The following is a 21,694-nucleotide window of genomic DNA, read 5'->3' as shown; positions in this document are numbered from 1 at the left end:
TGTCTGCAAGAAATGTTTCTATTTTCTTTGCATTTGCTTGGGTTGCATAGTGCCCTACTTAAAAGAAGGCTTTGTCTTTTGCATATAGTTCTAGAGCCAAAATAAGCCAAAATAAACTCTATATCAACCAGGTTGAATACACAACAAGGCGGCTTGAAATTCAGTGTAGGCATGGTAAAAACAGAACATAACACTACAAAGTATATTTACGATATAAAACAGTTTATTCAACTTTTACATAGCGGCATCTGAGAACACATTCTGCAATATGTACAACAATGAAATGGTATTTGTTTCTTTTTTTTTTTCTCGACAGTGCTCAAATAATGTAGTAGGCAAGCACTTGAGTAGGGTGTAAAGGAGATGGAAGACGAAAAAATAATAAAGATAACGCAACACAAACAGGTGACTTAAAAATACTAAATATCCCTAGGTGCCAGCACCGCGGGAGAAATAATTTACAATGACTATCAAACATCAACAAATATCGGGTGTCTCGTTTTCCTCCTGTAGCACCGTGTGGGAACATTACCAAGAAAAATAGTGACAGTGCCTAGCTCCAAACAGAACAGCCACAACCTTCTTTCTCACATACTCTCACTGAGCCTGTTCTATGCATCCTGGGGCAACAGAACCTAGTGAAGAACAGAGCTCATTGCAAGCACTTGGTTAAACTGAGAGCGTAACAAGGTGCACTGGACAGAGAACACAGCCATTATCCAGTTCCAAAAGCCAGCATTAAAACTGCAGCTTTCTATTTCCAATGCTGAAAAAAGTCTGGCTTCTTGTGATAGCATACAGTTACATACAACGACTTAGATTAACACTTCACAGCCTATGCGAGGCACTTTATGTTCACCCCTTCTCTCCAAGTGCCAGCTCTCAAACATTATCAGGCACGCTAAGTAGTATCTTACTGGTTCTAATACAATCTGTGGCTCTCTTAGCTGGAACACAGTCATAACAGCAGATTCAAGGAGCACTCGTTGCATCAGAGCCTATCAGCACCAAAGGCTGCAAGACACACATAAAACCTCAATATTGCACAAATCTGTCACTTCGCAACCCGTACCTGGGGCAACAACTTGCATTGTAGTCGCAACAATGGGTGATGAATACTTCTCATGGAAAAGTTGCCTTAATCCATTTGCTTAACTTAATCTACCTAAATGTGTCTCACAAATGACATTCTTAGCGAGACAGTCCAAGTCCATATTGTTGCTCCCGCAAGATACGGTTTCTGAACCATTTCCTTGAAACCATGAGGGAGACGCCATGGCTTGTTGCATTGATATTATTGAGGAGTTTTAGCGGTAGATCCTGTGAAGCGACTGTCCCATTCATAACAGAGACAGGCACAGGTTCTCCAGATGGGACACTTGTCTCCTCTTTGCATTGGCTACGGAACCCTGCTTCAGTGATGGAATCCATTGTGGAAGTTGACGTAGCAGACAGCACTGTCATGGTTTTATGGCGTGGGTCCTGCAAAACAGGTGAAGGTCACGTCATTAATGACAAGCAGTGTGATGTATCGGAAGCCTGCACAGTGATCCAATAAGATTTCATCTGCTTCTGGGGCCTCGAGAAGTACCAGGAGCTCAATGGGAACATAAAATGACAGAGGCCTACAAAATTTCAACAGACTGCACATGGGTGGCGTACAGATTAACATTTCATATTGCAGTTGCCTCTGGGCAGAGTGTCGCCTTTTTGCCGAGTCTTGGCACATTCGCTCAGTCACTGCACTATTCACGAAGTGCCACTTACCATGCTTAGGAGGACCCTCTGGGCAGTGGTGCTGCGGGGTCAGCAGTGTGGCTGCGCAGGGAGCTGCGGCTGTGGCTGCTCTGTGGGGGCCGCCCGGCCGTTGCTGGACTCTCGGTCAGAGCAGGTGCTGCCCTTGGCGCTGTCGTTGCTGGCGCTGCGCTGATAGACCGCTGCCCGGCAGCTTGCCATCGTGCTCGGGGTGCCCGGCGTACCAGGTCCCATGCCCACATAGCGGCCCAGCGGACCGTCACTGCGCACATTCATCTCGCCCCGCATGAACCGTTCCAGCTTGTCCACACACGCGTCCTGGTAGTCGTGGATCCATCTGCATGAAAAGAAGTGCAAGATTACACTTAAACGCTCTATGAAGTACTTCGTTGGCTTCAGGTTGCCCTGTTAGGTACTCCTGAGTGCCTAATAAGGTGGTGTTATGCACCAAGTTGTGGAAAGTGCCCTGAGGATCTGCATCAGTGAGGCACATTCATGCTTCCATCACTGTGCATCTATGGGAAACCAGAGTGTGGTTTTGTGCCTTGCTAAATATGGTAGGGTAGGCAGCATTGAAATATATCAGTCTGCGTGAAGCCGAGTACAAGATATCGGCTTGTTACCTCCCAAGACTAGCCCTGCCCCGGCTGTGGCCGCTCTTTCTCTGCATTTCCTGGCCTAGTTTTAAACCCCTCAGAGGCCTATAGTTCTTGTACTTCTTGGTGGTGCCCTCATTAGTCATAGTCCCATGACAATCTCATGGATAGTGGCGAAAAGCTTTGCCTTCACGACACAGTTTATGGAGTCTTAAGGGCATATAGCAGAATATCAATATGGAGCAAAAGAGTCCAATGTTTTCAGTTTGAACTTCCGGTTTATTCTAACTGACACTTTGGTCCAGTCAACTTTATGCGCATTACATGGAGCCCAGCCGAGCTTGTCCTTTTCACAAGGTTCGGTCTACGTTGAGTTGCACTTGTAAAAATTGGCAAAGCAGAAGTTCAGCAAACCTTATAAGTCAGCCCCTCAATAACGCTATGTCTGTACTTGTCTAGGTATTGTGGCATTAGAGTTGTGAAGTAAGTATCTGTATGGGTGAGGCATGTAATTTAAGGAAAGGTTTAAAGACGCGATGTATATATTGTGGGAACCAAAATGAAAAAGTATATCGATGGAAGCTACAGATTCGAACAATATATCTAGAGGATCTGAAGGTGCCTAAAAAGAGGGAAGCAGAAGTCTGCACTTACCGCACACCGTTGAAGTAGCAAACCGCCCTCATGTCTTCAGGGAGCACTTCTGACTCTGGCCACTGAAAGTTGTCCAGGATTGGAATGATGTTGCACTGGCTCTGGAGAGCTTCCACGATCTCCTATTCAAGGGAAAAACAAAACTTGGGCTTAATATCACATGGTTTCGTTTAAGCTAGCCATCAAACTTTTGACAGCTAAAGTATAATGGACAACAATAACACGACCACTATCAGCCCAAGAGAAAAGACTTGGACACAATATTTTGTTAGGATATTGGATAAAGCTGCTCATGCATGAATGAAAAATTGTTTCCTGTGTGTGTAGTACAGGCAATTTAACTTTGAAAAAACAAAAAAAAGAAACAAAGCCAGAGCTCTCAACGAACGCCAGACCAGGTGTGGTTGTACAGTTACCACAGAAGTATGATCCATAGCCTCCCCTCACTAGACACCATCTTCAAAGAGGTAGAGATATGTCCTAGGCCATTTCTAGTGGGAAATCTTGTACTGCCCAGTTCCTGTCTTCCCTAGTATCTTTCCTTCCAATTTTTCACATTTACTACATACAGTCTTACCCACCACCCTGGCTGTGACAGTATACTCATTGAGACTGCCCAGGCGACTAGCTGTTGCAGCTGATGCAACACGCAGTTATTACTGATGTCATGGCACGCGCATCGATGCCATGAGTAGCTAGCTAAGCGATTAGCCTAATGGGCACCACTGCCAAGGGCAGAGCACAAGAATCTGGGGTCTTCTTGCAACATGTACAGTGGTAGAATTTGTAATCGTGACCACGTTCTCTAATCTTCGGGGGTGTTTGGTCAACTGTCCAAGCCAGTTTTGAGGTTTATTAGGAAAATAATAGTCTAGTGTGCTTAGGTAAATAAAAAAAATATGGTTAAATTACCATTACAGAACTTATGCATTCGTTGCGCAGAATTGCAAGTAAGTGATCACACAATGAATCTGATGAACAACATAGAACTGCACCACTCACCCTGTGCACCCAGTCCTTGCGATCGGTGTCACCCATGCATCGGTCGAGGGCATTGGGTGTGAGGACGAGTAAAAAATGCTTGGCCTGCCGTATGCTGTTGAGCAGGTTGTTGTCGAATTTCCCCGCCTCCAGGCGTTCCACGTCGATGAATACTGAGAAGCCTCGGAGTTGCAGGTGGACCTTCAAGAGACTAAAGGAGGGGGAAAAAAAATTCACAGTTCAGCCGCAGGCACTCAACATGGCATATGTGGTTCCACGAAATTGAATGCAAAAATTATGGCCCAAAATTACTGTCATAGACACCATCATGATCACTTTTCCCACTAAGAAGGGAAAGGTACTGAACAGAAGAGCAGACAAAAAGTGATATACAATAAAATTTGTGTTTACAGCCTTTAGGTGGGGAGGACTTAAGCTGCCCGCACGACCTCAAACATCCACTGCAGGACAAAGTGCTATTATATTTACCTCCAGTTAGCCCTGTTCTGTGCCAGCTTTGCCACACGAGCATCATAATATGGTCCGCCTACTGGACTCATTTGCTCACTGCTATGTTTACCTCCACATACTCGCCCATGTCTTTGTACAACTGGTCTTAAACTACACGCGACATCATGCAAGCCTTTTTTTTTTATGGTTTCTCAGCTGAAACAATTGGGTCGGCGAACACTGGGGCATTTTCAGAACAGAATACCAATGGGCAATTAGTCATTTCATCCTAAAGCACGCACGCTCACCTAGCAAGCTGAGATCCGTTGGAGCGTCGGTAGCTGACAAACACGTCCAGGCTCTTGTTCCGTTCGATTTCGTCCACTTCGTCCGCGCTCTGGTTCAAACCTGGAAATATAGACAGAACAATGCATGCCTCAGTCCCAGTGTCAGATTACCATGAAAGAAAAAAAAGGTGGAAAAAAAAAAAAGAGATATTTGACCAGCAGAAGCAAGCGGCGTTTCAAATTGAGCACAACAACACTATAGAGATTCCAGGATATTTCATTATTCCTGCACAGTGCCCCGTGATTTGTGCAGTGGACCAAATAATTCGATCTCGAAGAGAATCGATAACTTGTGGAACTTGAATTAAAAGCATCAGGTCGATTTGGTTTGGTTTGAGTTTATGGACTTTAATGCCCCAAAGAGACTCGAGCTATGAAGGACACCGTAGTGGAGAGATCCGGATAATTTCAACCACTTTGGGCTCTTCAACATGCACTGACGTCGCACAGTACACAGGTCTCTAGCATTTCGTCTCCATCGATATGTGTCCGTCGCGGCCAGGATCGAACCCGCGTTTTTCGGTTCAGCAGCCGAGCACCATAACCATCGAGCCACCACGGCGGCTACAGCGTCAGTTCGAATGAACCGGAGGTTCGCATTAAGCGAGTTCTGATTCACGGGATTTCACTCTAGTTAACGTAATGAATGCGATAAGGCCTTCAAGTGCACTGCTGCGATGCGCGTGTCATTTGTCGCACTTCTCTACGGACAGCTCCCACCTACGTTATCTTCGCCACACGTGCACCCTTCCATCGGCATCGGGCACACCATTATCACCACCAAATAACAACACAAGCACTGCTATCAGTGCAACCGCGTAAACAATTTGCACCTGTCTGCTGTATACGATGCTTCTTGACGTTTTCAACAGTTCTGTCTTCTCCCACATACTGATAAATCCTGGCCGCGGTCTCATCACGCGGTGGTAGCCATAGAGTTTCTTACTATTAACTAGAGGGAAAGCTGACGGCGCTGCACCTGAACCTCCATGGGCGCGCAAAGCATCTTGGGGGCGATGAGCTACTTGGTGCAGGACAGTAGGTTTTTTTCAGGAACACAGAGTGGCGTTACTGAGACGTTCAATTCCGTGTGCACGACGCGCGCAGACGACTTTGGCGTAAAAGTAGTGTGCAAATGCTATAGTAGCGAGAACACAACAGCACACGACGCCAATAAAAGATTTTTGTTTTCCTAAATACTGTGGAAAAACATTTCAAATTGTTGAAGCGACAACATTTTTTTCAAGAACATATTTCTTTTTAAAAGTGCGCCTGTTAAGCACAAAATATTTGATTTTGTAGTCTGCAATGCTTGGCCAATAGGAGAGCAAGCCATTGCTTATTTTGAGCAAAATTTGCATGCACATGTTTTTCTGCTCATTGTTGCAATTTATAGACATGATATTGAATGATAGGACATTCTTGATTATCGAACAATGTTTGTTTTTTCATTATTTTTTGGCCAAATGTTGTAGTTCTGCAGTCGGTAGCTCTCCGCCCCATGATGCTTAGAGCGCCCATGGTGGTACAGGTAGTCTCGACGAAGCTCCATGCAAACTCTGATAGGCGGGGCGCCAGCTTTCCCTCTAGTTAGTAAGAAACTCTATGGTGGAAACTCTATGGTGGTAGCGGCCCGACAGCGCAAGACGTGCTTGGTTTCACCGCGGGAGAAGGACCCGTTCACGTATGTACTTCCGCCAGGGCGCCGGAATGCACGTTTCGCAAACCCCGACTAATTTACGCCTTGTCGGGTCTTCCATCGGCGAGGGGACAGGTGACCGCATAATTTAAGCCGCGTCTACGTGCCCCTCGCGGCGTTCAGCGCCACCACGCACGTGACTCGGGCACGTTCTCACGGCGGTGACGTCATCGTTAGGCGCGTAGACAGACGCGCTATCTCCGCCTCGTTTTCCCCCCGAGCGAAGTCAACGGACTTCCCCGCGTGTCGTAGCCGAAAAGGAATGCGCTCGGTTAAATAAAAAAAAAAAACTAAACTGAGAAAGGAAAACGCAAATGAAAGAAAGCATTGTTTTGCACCTGCGTACACGGAGGGGAACACGCCCGTGCACGCCGCCCGCACGTTCTTTAGAGGCGCCTTTTACGAGCCCATAAAACAGCGAAGGCCGCTCGCACGACGGGCGCTCCCGCGGAGACATCGCAAACTGTGCCCAGATAACAGGGTCGCCCAGTTATTCTTTCTTTATACTTCCAGAGCATTGGTTTTATGTTAATTTTGACGGCACTTATGTTTCAAACCCTTTCTTCGTTCAAATGGTGCGCGGAACGCCAGCCGACCACATATGCGCCGCGCAACGCTACATCGGCGCACGTATCCTGTACACGCGAGTGTTTAGGCTCGTCCCGCATTTTTTTAAAACTTTATTGCTAGAGTAGCTGTCACGCACGATCGTGGCTCACTTCATGCCTTTATCACGACGCAAAAGCAGTCATCTTCCTTAACAACAAACGGGTAAATGTATAGGAAGCCTTAACGTCTTACTATTATGCAGGGTTCTTGATACTGTGGACTACCATGCGGAATTGACCTTTTGCTTCTAAACGACTTTTTTTTTTCATTCAGTATTCAGCAACTCCTGTACGCAAGGACAAGAAAAAAAATTGGAGGGCACACTTAAGCTCCGCCTCAAGGGTATGACGCGGTAACGTAGTGGGTTAATTCACATATGCAGAAGGTCATTCTCTACACAGATCCCTTGGAGTCCCATATCCCTCCTGGCGCAGTGGTGCAGGAGTTAAGCGATGCGCCACTGCCCTGCGATGGCAGGTGCTCCCAGCGGCGACCAGTCATTAATTTAACTGCCACTTGCCACGGTGGGCAGTTTGCTCACTATCTGGTGGACAGGTTGTGATGACGCCGCAAGTTCACGTGACTAGCTAGGTAGCCCACCTGCCACCTAGGTTGCTCTCTGGGCACCACCTGCCACAGCCATGCTCGTGATTTTTCGCTCACTTCGCCGATACCGAAGTTTCTGGACAACGGAATCTTGAACGCTATATCGCGTTAAAAACGCGGAAAGTATATTGAGCCCAGCCCGCTGAAACCCTGCCTGGGTGCCGTTTTCTGAACACACAATAATAAGAAGCAGCGAGATTATACAAGGACGAATACAAGACAACAGGACTGGCGCTGGCCTCGTGTTCGTCCTTGTCTATTCGCGCTGCTTCTTAATATTGCGCATTCTGACCAACAAGCCCAAATCAAGACTAGTTTTGAATACACGGCAAGTTTTGCAACTGATGCGATCAAAGAACATCCTGACAGCACCCTCCGTTACCCAGCCATGGGGAACCTGCGCTGCCAAGGTGGCACTGCAATTGTTCCATTCGGTGACTCAAAACTGCTTTTGTCAGCCGCTTGGGCCGCTGCAAGCGCGAGAACACATTCTGCGCGATTAGATACCCGCGTTTGGCTGACAGCATTCATTGCCTAGCTTCTATCGGCGTAGCCCAGATAGCTGACGCACGGCACGTGCGCCCTCGACAGAGCGCGGAGGCTCACGCCAATAAGCGCCTGAAGGTGGCGCGGAAAAGTACTAAGAGTACTATCCAAAACTGCTTGCTCTTCTCGCTAGGCAGTGTGTTATGGCGCTGCAATCGGCACCGCAAACTTCAGCACTAATTCCCCATAGTCACAGCGCCGAACATATGCGGCCTTGCCATCATCAGTCGGGAGAAAATGTTCGTGGCAGCACCTTGGCGTGGCGGGAGCAGCCACGGCAAGTCCAGACCGCGGGACAGGCAGGGAGGAGGCACAGGTTGGCCGTAGTGCAGCGGTTCCGCAAAATGCCCCAATCGGTAAGCACCGCGCACTCGCATCCCGAAATAGCGCGCGCGCCATTCGCGCAGAGACCCGGAGCGAGGGCTCGGTATGCGCGGAGACATGACGGAGCAGTGGCCCAGAGCCAAATTTAGCCCCGGAGATAAGCGCCACGTGGCAATTTTTAGCCGGGGAATCCCGCGCCACTCGTGGAAGCCCGCGGGGCAGCCAGCTGGGACGGGGCCTCAGCCCGCGCACTTCGAATGAGGCCCGCGGGCCCACCGCCGCGGACCTCGGTCCAAATAGAGTGCGGAGCGCGGGCTGCTGCCACCGTCGCTGCTGTTGCTGCTTCTCCTTGGCTGGCTGGCAAGGCGGTGGCGGCCACGCCGCGCCTGTTTTCAAGAGCGGCCTTGTTTACCGCACTAGGCGCCCCGTGTATATACCGTGCCGCTCTCTACACTAGAGCACAACGAGGTGTTGCGAGCGACAGTTCGGGGGCGAGAGCTGCAGAGGCTCGTTCTTGACGATAAAGTGAGAAACGTTTGCAGCATTCTGTCACCGGGGTTTTCGTTCAATGGGAGCGGCTCCGTTCGAGTTGTAGACATCTCGGCATGCAACGGGCTACCGAGGGTATAAGCGAGCGTCATCACCGTATACAGTAGAACCTCGTTATAACGAAATAACGGATATAACGAAGCAACGACTATAGCTAAGTAATTGAATTACCAGCCGGAGAATTGCGTTCTCTGCAGCGCAACGGCCTCATTCCAGTGCTGTCGTATCCCCATCCTACATTTCGATGGAGGCGGAATGGAAAACGCGCCCATGTGCTGTGTGAAAAATCAGTTTTCGTGTTGAGAGCAGTCCAAGACGAAGCAAAATGGGTAGCAACTCAGCGCAGTCTGTCTACGACAGAGCACACCAGTCCAGCGAGCGAACTGCATACACGTCACAGCGTGACAACTAGATGCGTTTACGTGCACCGTATAGGGGGATTCGCAAGTCGGACTAGAGCTGTGAACGAACCCAGTGAGCGTGCTCTGCTATTCTAGAATTTATAAACCTGTGCTCCTTTAGACGCAATGTCAGTTCGTATATGTCGCCATTTGACGGAAACGAATGGTATTCCTGTCACTGAGCTGCCACTGCCGACGTTTAGGGCAGGTATGAGCATAGAGCTCATCACTGACGCACATTTGCCGGTTGCTAACATTAGACTGAGCCACTTGCTTCACAGACTAGCATCTGAACAGAGTGAGTCATACACAGCTTGCTACAACTGAACTGAGCAGACAGAGCGCATGGCTCAATGTCACTCGGTCTTTCGTAACTTCGTAAAAAATGAATAAATAAAGAACTGCACACCGATTATCTGCAATGATATCTGGCGAGAGTGATTTCGCGTACAGTAAGTAGCGTCACCACGTGCGCGTGGTCTTACGCAAGCACGGCACAGGTGGCCGTCAGTGCCAAGAACGCAGATTGAATCGGTAGGTTGCTTTCCTCGCTGGCCCGGTGCTATCTTTTCAGCGCTAAGATTAATTTTTTTTATTCTTGCGTTGCTATTTATAACCAGCCGAGTTTCTTTTTCGAGTCGGCCGCGAACTGCTTCGCGCTATACAGCTGGTGCCTGTCTACCCGGCTGCTCCAGTGGCGCGAATGCCAAGGGGCCTGACGTCATCCTCTCCTCTCCCGTTGCCAGCGGACAATTTGTCATGAGGACGGGCACAGGTCGCTCTAATTGAACCAAAGCCCTAGTTCTGTGAAGAGGGTGCTATTCTGCAATGAGAGGTGGTAAAGAGATGGCACGCAGGCGGTAATCCGCCATCGAACGCCTTTCAATGTCAGACCTATATTTGTAGGCTTAAAGGGTAGCAAAGAACTGCTGTAAATATTTTTGTTTCATGGATTCGTTCAGCAGTTTATTAGTGACAAGGACCAGGTCGGTTATCGAAAGACCTAAATGAGAATTTCGGTATTAAAAATAAGTTGGAGGTTTAATACATGTCATGAAATAATTACCTTTAAGATAGCCCTTAGTTCTGACCGAAAATTTACGCACGCGACCTCCTTGGCGCCAAAGCAACGATAATTCGAGTACTTAGCAATATTTCGACACAAAGTAGAAAGTAGTAAACTTAGCGTGCCAGACGAAAATTCGTTAAAGTGTGCACTTTCGGATTGCTCAGTTCAGCAGCTCGACAAGCGTACAAATGGACGAATCGGTGCAGACTAGTTCCCTGCCGTTGTCCTTGAAACGCGGTAGTAAATTCAATGTCGCACACCTGTCCTTTCCCTCCCGCGTTTTAGAGGACTTCCTCGTTTTCGAAACCGCGTTGAAAAAGAAGGCGCTGCCCGCCAGAGAGAGAGAGAGAGAGAATAAGCACGGAGCTCTCTTGCCAAGAATGACAAGTCGGGCTTTCCGCAACGCATGCATGGTAAGAAACGAATGCCCCTCGACGCGGCAACGACGGATAGAAGTTGCGATGGGCGATAAGATCGGGAGACTTAGCGATAAGAAGCATATGTTGGGCACTTCACCTGGCATGCAATATAAACCAGTCAGGCGATGGGCATTACATGCACGTAAGGAGAGTATAAAAGAAAGTTTTCCGAGTTACTTTTACGCATCAATAATCGGGTAAGGTGGCTGTGCTCTGCACAATTTTCTTACATTCATGCCACGGCGACAGGCGGTCTGAAATCCGCGGCTTGAATAGAGAGTTATAGCATAGTGCGATCCGCGATCGTGATCCGCTTCCGCGGGGTACTACAACATGCGCGCTGATTGGTCCTGACGCGACAGGCGCGCACGCAGCTGACGGGAACGTGGCGCCATCTGACGGCCCACACGGCGTTCTGCGCACGCGCAGTGGCGTCCCGCAAAAGGCAATCATTTCACAATGGTAGAACAGAACGGCGAATGCTACTCACAGCGGATGGCCTGTCCTATGCGTAACCGGTGGATGGAGTTGTCGATGCCGCACTCCTTGAAGAGCTGGTCGTCGTTGAGCAGCTTGAGCGAGTCCTTGTCGACGCCGCTCTGCAGCATGCGGTACGTGTACTGGCTGAAGTCGGTGCCGAGGCTCTGCAGGATCTGGTTCACGTTGGTGGTGTCCACCGACGAATAGTCGGCCATGCGCTTGAGTTGGGACAGCTCGCGTAGGAACCGGCGCCGCAGGATGCCGTTCTTGATGCCTATGTCCTCCTTCAACATGGGCTCATCCAGCTGCAGCAGCAGGTCGCCGTCCACTCGACTGTTGACGAACTCCGAAGCGTAGTTGGTGAAACCGATCTGCGATCCGGCACGGCGCGGAGACAAGAAAATTATGTTCACCGCATACCTGGGGACCTCCGCACTGCTACATGACATCTTGACGGAAACTTTGACAGCGACTTAAATTGAACGCTACACTGCCGGCTAACTCCTACGCGAAACAAGCATGCAAACACGACGCGCAAAATCATGGCAAGCAGGCACCTGTCCCGAACTTATAGCCAGTGATAGTCTTGTCTGTTGCCACTTAAGAAACGCAATGTTCACATGCCTGAACGACATAAACCGTTGCATTCACAAGTCTGCTCATCGCATCGATTGGGTGCGCAGAAATGAAATGGGCGCCACAATCGCATCCAACAGGGAGGGCCCTTCTCAGGCCGCAGGCGTCCCTAAATCCACATATTGCGAAGCTGCCAGTCAGATATGCTGTTAAATCTGATAACTATCAAAGATGAATCGTAGGAGCGGCGCGATAATTATGATCTGCATAACGCTTTCAAGTTACCTTCTCTATCACTCAGAAGCCGAAGAGTCGGCCACATGCGATTATGCACAGTAAATGCCGAATCAGTGTTCCCACCTGCTTGACCCACTCCTTCACGTCCTCCACAGTCCAGAGAGGAACCTGCTGGGACAGCTTGTGGGGCACCTCTTCGCCAATCAGCTGTAGCGCTTGGGCCGCGAACTTGGACGCGATGGCATTTGGAGAGCTGGCGACTTTGCGCAAGGCCTCCAAAGCTCCGATCTCTGCGAACACCTGCAGTGACGAAACGCAGTGCTTGCTGAAGGGCATTCGAAACGCTGCCGTCATATTCTTGGTTCAAGGGACGACAACGCATGCGATAAGAAAGCACTACGTATTCGAGTGCTCACTTACCGACGTGTTCCCTTGGCGTTTCTTGATGCCGGCCTCCATGGCGAAGTGGAAGGCAGCCAGGCTGCGGGCCTCTTCCCTGTTGCTATCCAGCACGGGAACGAAGCGGAGCAGCCAGTCTTTGGACTGTCCGTGGACGTGAGCCACGTGACTCTTGGCGAACTCTTCGGGATGGTGGCTGGTCACAAAAGGCTCGACCAGATCCAGCGTGCCCGATTTCATGACGGCCGCCTCGATCTCCTTGTTGGCCACAAGCGCCGCGATGGCCAGGCAGGCGTAATACTTGATGTTGTCGTCCAGGTTGAAGGCCAGCGGGAACAGCCACATGGGAGCCTTGTGCTTGATCATGGCCTGGTGGTTCTCGGGCCCGCCGTACAAACTCAGGTTGGCCAGGGCCGAAGCGCAGTGCCGCAGCGTTTCCACGTCGCTCGTACGGCAGTCGTACAGGATGGACTTGAGCGCCCCGAGGCGAATCAACTCGCTGCACGTGGTTTCCGAGTGCTTGAACAGGTGACACAGGATGCCCGTGCCCACTCGAGAGTAGGAAACCTGGTTGTTGAAACTGCACGCGCACGCCACCTGGACCACGGCCTCGAGTCCGTGCTCGACCACGTACGACCTGTTCTCCGTAGATAAACACTGTTCCAGAAGCTTAGCACTGGCAAACTGCAGCTCCTCGCTGCCCGACGAGCAGTTCTTGAGGATGATGTCCAGTCCGCCGTTCGTCCTGAGGATATTGCACATTGTGAATCCCAGGTCGTGCCCGTAAGTAGGGACCGCCCACGCTTTGCGAATGATGACCGACATGTTGCCCAGAAGGTCTAAGGCTTCTTCTTCGGCAGCGGACTTCAGCTGCTCGACGCACAGGGCCATGCGGCTAGCGAACCGCGAGATAGCCTTCTCAACTTCCGACTGAGCCAATGGCGATCGTAGCCCGTCCAGTTCCTCGACGAGTCCTTGGCTCACGGCGAGCCGCTGGTTTGAAGGAAGCGGCGGCAGGCTGCTATTGAACATCTCCTGACTCGGCGATGTCACAATGGGCGACGCACAAGAACTGCCACCGCTGCTGTAGTCCATGTGCTTGACTGACTGATGCGAGGCGGACGTTTTGGAGACTCCCTTGGAGCTGATGAACACTTTGGAGCTGGCGGATGAAGCGGCGCTCTTCTCCTGCTGGAGCACGCCTTGGGTGTACAGCTGGCGCTCTTCCTTCTTCGCCATGGAGATCTGTTCGGCCGTGTAGTCATCCGTGGACATCTTCGCCGCTGATGCCGAGGCGGTCTTCTGCTGCTGGTGCAGCGTATCGCCCACCTTGAGCTGCTTCTGGTCTTGCTTCGTGGCAGCCATTTTCTCGGCGGAGAATCCCTCGCCTTCCATACGTGCCTTCATGGCCTGCAAGAAAGCCAAGACCGAAACGATGACGCGATGGTCTCCCTTGTAACAGCCTACATTGGCTAGGCGCTACGCATGAGCCCGAGGACTGGTTTCGCGCACGATTGCGCATTAGCCTAAATCGAACCATGTCAAAGCCATCACTCGCTTTCAATAGGCTGTATGCCCTGCCTGCATTTTTACGACTCCACTTAAAATTTTAAGCTCTTGTAAGCTTTCACTGATCGCCTCCTTCGCTCAGTATGTCTAGCAGTTATAGCGCAACGGCTTTGTTCAATTTAACTAACACTCTCGAACTATAAGCCAAATCAACGATAGAGGAAAACCCAGTGATGTTCCATGCCATAACCGAAAACTTCCTCAATCAGACCCCAAAATCTCTATTTGAGTCCTTTTTTTCCCTGCAATAGTCTGAAAACTCCGTAAATTAGGGGAAAAAAGTGAGACAGGATTCTTAAAATTCCCTGAAACTTGTTAAAAATTTATTTTTTACCCTGAAAATTCCACGAAAAAGGAAGACTTCCCCGTCTATGTCACCGCTGGCAGAAGCACTGGCTAAACATTTTGTTTCTAGCATGCGGTTGCTGAGCCCTTGCAAAGGTTGTACGGAATGGGTCGAAAGGGGGCCGCGAAGGTCCTCCCCGCACCTGCGAGTGCTGCTTCTCCTGGAACGTGATGTCCCCCGCCTGGATCCTCTTCAGCTCCTTGTTCGTGGTGGCCGACTTCTCGGCCGTCACGCCGTCGGCCACCAGCTTGCTCTTGGCCGACGAGGTGACGCGCTTCTGCTCGAAGCGCACCTCGGACGGCGTCGACTCGCGCACGCGGCCCCCGTCCTCGGGGACCTCGGGCACCCCGCAGTCGACGCTGAAGCCCCTCTGCGACGAGATCGTCTTCAGCCTGGAGTCACTGCTCGAGCTGACGCTCACGCTGCGGCTGTAGTTGGTGCTGCGGTTCTCCTGCTGGAAGAGCTGCTGCTGCTCTTCCTTCTGCTGCTGCGTCTGCTGCTGCGAGCTCGCCAGCGAGTGGTGCAGCATCTGCGACTTCTTGTTCAGCAGTGACCCTGAGCTAGAGGAGGACGACGTCGTGGAACTCTTCACCACCTGCACGTCAGAGGCCCGAAAGGAAGGCGGGTTGGGAACGTGTGTGCATCGACCGCTTTACTTAACGACCGATAAAACGCAGAGTCGGAAGAAAGCTTCATATTTTGCATAGAGCACACATTTCTTTTTTTATATATACGGGCCATCTATACTTTCGCTAAATGGGCGCACGTGGGTTGAACCTTGAGTTGGTAATCTTAATGAGTAAATTACCCGATACATGTCCTCAACAAAACTAACTTCCCGCTCTGATACAGCACCAAAGTCAGTAGCTATAGACTAAACATTAACTACGCCTATAGCGCACTCTTAGGGGCAGGGAATGATGCCGAAGTTCCGGTCTATATTTTGATCACTATTTATACGTAATGCTTAATGCTGCCAAAGGAGGCATAAACACATCTCAAACTCAAAGCGTAGTAACCTGATGCAGTTAACAATGGGAGGAGACTTTTAAACGAGGCACCGGAGGTCGTGAGATTAGCAATTAGAAGGGACTGAAACCTCGGTGAACATCTTGGTGAGTTGTAACTGCAACAATTCCGCACGTTTTGAAGAGGGAATCTGTTTCCGGTGCCAACCATAACCATTCGGTACTTGTGGCGATGGAAACCTGCTCCAGGACTTGAGCAGCGCGTGGTGTGCCTCTGTTAGGGAGCGCCCTATAGAGAACCGTTCACTCCCTCTTTACTCCTTTATAGGGCAACTCCTAATTACACGAATTGGCAAACATATCGCGAACACATTGTTTTGGCGCTATACGACGAGAACTTTATCCATATTAGTAGCCCACAACTGCGGCCCCCACTGGTTCCTCACCAGGTCATCCTTAACTGAACAAAGCTGACAACGAAACACAGTTTACGGCGCATGAAGTTCAGTTGAACCATGCGCGCATGTAAGTACAAGGTTGGTCAAACGTTCCCAGGCCACAGGGACTGCTTTTCATCGGCATATCCTGGCACCCAAGATTCCGATAAAGCTATCAAGGTTCTATAAGACTCTCGAGACTAAGTGTCTCTAGAGGCTAAGTGTCTCTAGAGGCTAAGACTCTAGAGGCTAAGACTCTAGAGGCTAAGACTCTAGAGGCTAAGACTCTAGAGGCTAAGACTCTAGAGGCTAAGACTCTAGAGACTAAGACTCTAGAGACTAAGACTCTAGAGACTAAGACTCTAGAGACTAAGACTCTCTAGAGACTAAGACTCTCTAGAGACAAAGACTCTCTAGAGACAAAGACTCTCTAGAGACAAAGACTCTCTAGAGACAAAGACTCTCTAGAGACAAAGACTCTCTAGAGACAAAGACTCTCTAGAGACAAAGACTCTCTAGAGACAAAGACTCTCTGGAGACAAAGACTCTCTAGAGACTAAGTTAGAACGATACTTCCACCATCTACAGATATTTTGAGCTTCGGTTGTGCCGTAACTGCCCCACTATACTGCTCACAAGCAGACCCTGTGGCCTGGGAACTTTTGACCGGCCCTGTACGTTCGCAGCACGCCGTCTTACCTGGGAGCTGCTGGAGTGCTTCTCCGAAGCGCTGTAAGAGGAGGAGGAGACTGTGTTCATCTTGTCGCTCAGCTGCGACGCCTTGGCCAGGTTCTCGACCACGCTGCTGATGTCGGCGCCGGTGCCTGCGCCGTTGGACGAGTTCATGGGCGCGCTCTTGGGAGGCGTCGGCGGTCGCTCCGGCGATATGTCCGCCATCTGCACAGACGCAACGAAAAAGGCGAACGTCAACACCTATGGCACCTTCTTCGGCAGGCGCATGCGCCATGTGATGGCAACGAATGGCTTAATACTTTGCACCTGTTCCTATTTTCCACTCAAATCGTTAGGCCTTGTTCTCAAGCTAAGCGATTGCATTGAGTGCCGGTGGCCGACCGAATGACTGTGCACACCGCTCGTTCTTTTAGTCTAGAGATTAAGATCACTGAACATTATGTGACGAACTGAAATAAAAGCGCAGCGTCAGGACGGCGCATATCAACCGTAGAAGCGCAAGGGCTATCAACTTCCATTGTCTCGCCCGTCTGCATCAATCATGTTAATCACCAACGGACTGATTGAGAGCAGTCACTAATGCCAACAGTCCCAGATTCCTTACAAAGAACATGAGGAGGCTAAGTACGTCAGTGAAGTGAAGAACATATGTGCATGCATGGAGTTGAACGTCCCGAAGCGACAATGCATGGGTTACAAAGAACGCCGTAATGGAGAGCTCCGGGTGTATGTAGACTACTTATGGTTACTTAACATGCGCTGACATCGAACAGCGCAAGGAGTTTTAGCATTTCGTCTCGATGAACCGAACCACCACGGCGAAACAACCCAGGCGTCGTTGCTTGTTAACTTCCATACTTGCATGTTGAATTCCATTCAAAGTCGTGTGTTATAATTGTTTTATAATTCAGTCGTCAGCTGATGTGCAACTACGGCATTTGTATGCATACTTGCGGCTGGCGTCAAAGCCGGCTGCTTTCATATCCCGCACATCAAGAGGCCTGCCTTAGCTTGTTCGGAAGCAATATATAACGCCGGTTTCCTTGACCGCTTTGTGACTGTGAAGGACCATTACAAATGCACCACGCCAAAGGTTTCGGACATGACCAGCAGTAGTACATACACCCTAGAGCTGAAAATATCGTCACGCAGTTGTAACCAAACCAAACAAAGCACGATCTGTGCCCTGCTTTTCAAAAACGCCCGTTCATAATTAGAATGAAAACGCAGATGGGAATCATGCCGAGCAGAGCAGCTGGAAGAGTTTAAAAAAAAAAAGGCGTACAGGTCGCTAAAAGCCTAGTTCGCGCCAAGTTTCTGGTTCACTCACGTCAAATCGCGCCTCTTCGGCTCAGTACATAAAACGACGCGAAAAAAAACCCGTACGGCGAACCTTTTTAACATGGGCGCCACGTTGACGATGCGACGGGAATGGCCTCCTGCGACGCAGTACGTGCGGCGCCGTGCACTGACGTCCAAACATCGTCGGCTGTCTCCGAGACGCCCCGTATAGATTTAATCGTCCAGCTCACGCAGCGTACGACATATCTGACGCCTGCGAACAAGGCGTGTGCCCGCGCTGGCTCTTTCGGCGTGCTTTTCTGTCAGTGCGCGAACCATTTATCAAGAGTCGCGCACGAGGCCAGAAACTTCAGCGAAAACGTTAATGCCCGATTCGCGAAAGTCCGCAGCCCGACAGGAATTTTTCCTCACTCCGACGCCGGAGGGACTCTCGGGCACTTAATTTAGTATATGCGCATGCTTCGCATGCTGTCACGTTTGCGAACTTGTTAGAAAACAAGCTTTGACCTACACAGATAGCCGCGAGATGAAAAAAAAAAATTAAACACTACACTGCCTGCTCCAAGGATTCTCTGGAAACGGTGTAATCCCTCACGGCTTTGGCTGTACGTGAGAACACGATGTACGTACAACGTTCGAAATGCTAAACATGGAGCATGGTGCACACCAAAGCCTCAGGGCGGTTCTCAGTATAGCGGTTCACGAGTGCAGATGCATTTATTCACTGTGTACGCCCCGACAGTGTACGAAAGCTGCGGACGTATATACGTGGGTAAAGGTGTTGCGAAACGATGGCGACCTTTTGCCGCGGGGCCGCCTTCGTAACGAGATGGTAGTCCGAGAAGTCCCAGCGCGATACCAGAAACTGTGCCGACGAAGTTGCCATCTTGCGTGCAATGGCAGTAAGGATCATATATACACTCGGTGGCCCGCCCGACGTGATGTTTTTGCGTACGGTTGTGGCGCCTTGCGTCGATATGAAAAAAAAAATATTTTGTATGCCACTGGTTCTCTGAACTCACGCTTGGTTACGCCATCAGCACCGAAAGCGGTTCCTTTCTCTGTCGTTACGTAATAGTTAGATCCATGCATTTAAAAGTCCAAAATACAGGCTAATACAGAGTACTGACCACCGGTAAATGCCTGACTGGGCGGGGTTAAGAAAGCTCAGGCCCCTCCGCCCATCATTCCGGGAAAGCCGGCAAGTTCGTCTTGGCAAAGAGGCCAACTTTGCGACAGGTCTTCTCAGAAAGCGCTTAAGACACAGCTGTTAGCTGCATTCGGCAGTTCTTCGTCTTTAAGCTACTCTTTCTCAGAATGGGTGAAAGATAGGGCCACTTCGTGAGACCGGAGAACGTATGCTGACCTTCGATTAGACGTCTTCCCACCGCATCTCTTGTTTTCAAGTTCACAGCAAATGGGGGGGATAAGCTTTGCTGTCGCACCAACGCGGGGAATCGAGAACAAAGGGTGCAGGTGTAAGCACTCGCAAAGGGAACTGAGTAACCTGCTACTTTTTTTTCTTATCAGTGGTCCATTTCCTCTTCACCAATACCTATCGCTATTACTGATTTGTAATCATGAAAGGGATAAGGAGGAAACGCAGACGGCGAGGATCGATCCTGAAGTCCCGTTCATAAGTTCGCCGCCTGAACTGGTACACCGTGAAGGAATTCGTTATTGTTCTAAGCCTGAGAACCGCAAAAGGTGTACAGTGTTGCGATACATTACATGTTTATTGCATCACTTCTAAGATTAACCCTAGGGCTTTTTTTTCGCACCTGCGATTTTAGAGTAGGTTACATCTAATACAGGTGACAGTCATCGCTAGCTTTGTGCTCCTTATATGTGGATTCGCTCGGCAGTCAGTGATTTATCAGTTTTCGGTGGAAACGCACACTTTGTCGCAATATTATCATTTCTCACCAATGATAAGGCGAACTTTTTTTCGTTATAATTTATGAGCAATACCGAAACGGTGTGCGGTACGTGAAATAAGCGGCCAATTGCTTCACTTCCCGGAAGCAGTGAAAAAAAAAAATGCTGCTACCTGCGGCGAAGCAAGGAAATGATGAAGCCTGCAACTTAGAGGTCATAATAGCTCACACGGCGCATCCGCTGCTAGTTAAAAAACAAACTAAAGCTGATTTTTTTTTTTGTTGCGCAATAGCACAGCTACTGACGTAGGAGCGCAAAAGCGTCAGCAAAAAAGTACAAAAAGAAATCTTGCAGTGCAGCGAATTGCAGCGTCAAATACGTAATATGCAACTGCAAGTGATGACGCAATCATACCAGAGAACAACAATGCCTCAGGACGTAGGCAGAGGCGTACGGGAGCTGTCCGAGGTAAACGGAAGACAGCAGTAGTAAAAAAAAAAAGTTAATATCATCGTCTTCATTACATGCACCCTTGAACAGACATATGCAGCCTAATTGTGACTGCGCATTACACAGTGCGCCAATAAATCTCGGCCGCTACACTTAAGGTTTAAAGAAAAATATTTTCGACAGGGTCGCCTTTCATTTACTTTTGGCAGCAGGTGTACTGTAAATCAAAAACACGAACACGGCTGCAGCTGTATTCGCGCGCTAAGTAAAAACACTGCTTAGGGGAAGTTCTCAGTGACCTCAAGACATGACCGCAGCGGTGGCCCAGTCGTTCGGGCATCCGCCTCGCATGCGGGAGGTGCGGGGTTCGATCCCCAGTACCGCATCGGTGATACAACGGGCACAAGCTTTCCCCTGGTTTGGTGCTCGGCTTCTTTAGTGTGAAATGGGGCCTTGACCCCCCACCTTGAGTAGAAGCAAAAACCGTGCGCCATGGTGCGCTTTGGCCACAGCTGCCCTTGCGCCATAAAAATGCATCATCAACTTCAAGACAGAATGTTCTTCATAAGCAGCTGTTATGTACTGGAGTCAATTAGCCAGCCGTACTTCTAACTTGACATGTATTGCACGCCATGCGAGTAAGCCCGTTCCCAGGTGGTGAGGGTTCAGCGGCATGTTACTGAAAAGCAAGCTGCAGAGAACGTTCCTGGAAGTCCTCTCCACATTCGACTAACGATAAAAATTGTATTTCGTGCAGAGTCCCCACATTCCAGGCAACTGTTCAAAAATTGCGTCCACGTCATCGCAGGCCTTGACCAACGGACACTCCGTAACCGACTTCATCGAAATAAACGAAAAAGGCGCGAATAATCGAGGAACCGAACTGTGCCGCTGGCTCGTTCTCAACGGCAGGCTCAGCCATTCATACTGGCAGGTCGCCGTCGCATGGTGAAACCACGACCACTCTGTGCAGACGAAACAGATAAGGTCGAAGCAAGTAGCGCGGTCCCCACATTCAAACTATTGCCCCATCGCGCAGAACGAACCCATGTATCGATAAAAAAACTCTAGAACAGCGCAGTTACTGTGTTTGACCATTCATGAGCCTTTCTCATCGTTGAACACGCTCGCTTTGATTGGCACGAATAGATTAGACGGCTGATTTTCTTTTCATTGCACAAGAATCACGAAAAGGAAGTCGTGCTGTACGATTCGGTGCAACTAGTTCGTATTTCACCTTAAGTTAGTTACGATAGGCATTCCATCGACATCTGGCGAGGCGCCGGGACAAGACGCCCTGAACGGAATCCGAACTGTCATTCATTGCTTTCGGATTCCGAGCCACAGATCCTAC

At 49.7% G+C, this 21,694-nt stretch overlaps 1 protein-coding gene across 8 annotated transcripts in view; it reads right to left on the bottom strand.

Annotated features, from left to right (window-relative positions):
* Positions 1 to 205: 205 nt before the first annotated feature.
* Sarm (sterile alpha and armadillo motif) overlaps positions 206 to 21,694 on the bottom strand; it is a 172,285-nt gene continuing 150,796 nt past the window's right edge. For all 8 annotated transcript variants that reach the window (XM_077653743.1, XM_077653739.1, XM_077653738.1 and 5 more), the window contains exons 2-11: positions 16,717 to 16,914; positions 14,755 to 15,207; positions 12,719 to 14,107; positions 12,422 to 12,598; positions 11,496 to 11,856; positions 4,745 to 4,844; positions 4,008 to 4,197; positions 3,006 to 3,127; positions 1,768 to 2,092; positions 206 to 1,482 (exon numbers count right to left, since the gene is read on the bottom strand). In XM_077653743.1, coding sequence (XP_077509869.1) covers positions 1,807 to 2,092; positions 3,006 to 3,127; positions 4,008 to 4,197; positions 4,745 to 4,844; positions 11,496 to 11,856; positions 12,422 to 12,598; positions 12,719 to 14,107; positions 14,755 to 15,207; positions 16,717 to 16,914 — 3,276 coding nt within the window. In that variant the 3' untranslated portion in view covers positions 206 to 1,482; positions 1,768 to 1,806. The remainder of the gene's footprint in view (positions 1,483 to 1,767; positions 2,093 to 3,005; positions 3,128 to 4,007; positions 4,198 to 4,744; positions 4,845 to 11,495; positions 11,857 to 12,421; positions 12,599 to 12,718; positions 14,108 to 14,754; positions 15,208 to 16,716; positions 16,915 to 21,694) is intronic.

The sequence above is a fragment of the Amblyomma americanum genome, chromosome 2 (assembly GCF_052857255.1).
Source record: "Amblyomma americanum isolate KBUSLIRL-KWMA chromosome 2, ASM5285725v1, whole genome shotgun sequence".
Classification (NCBI taxonomy): Eukaryota; Metazoa; Arthropoda; class Arachnida; order Ixodida; family Ixodidae; genus Amblyomma; species Amblyomma americanum.
The sequence above is the reverse complement of the archived record's forward strand: the minus strand, read 5'-3'. Positions and strand labels throughout refer to the sequence as shown.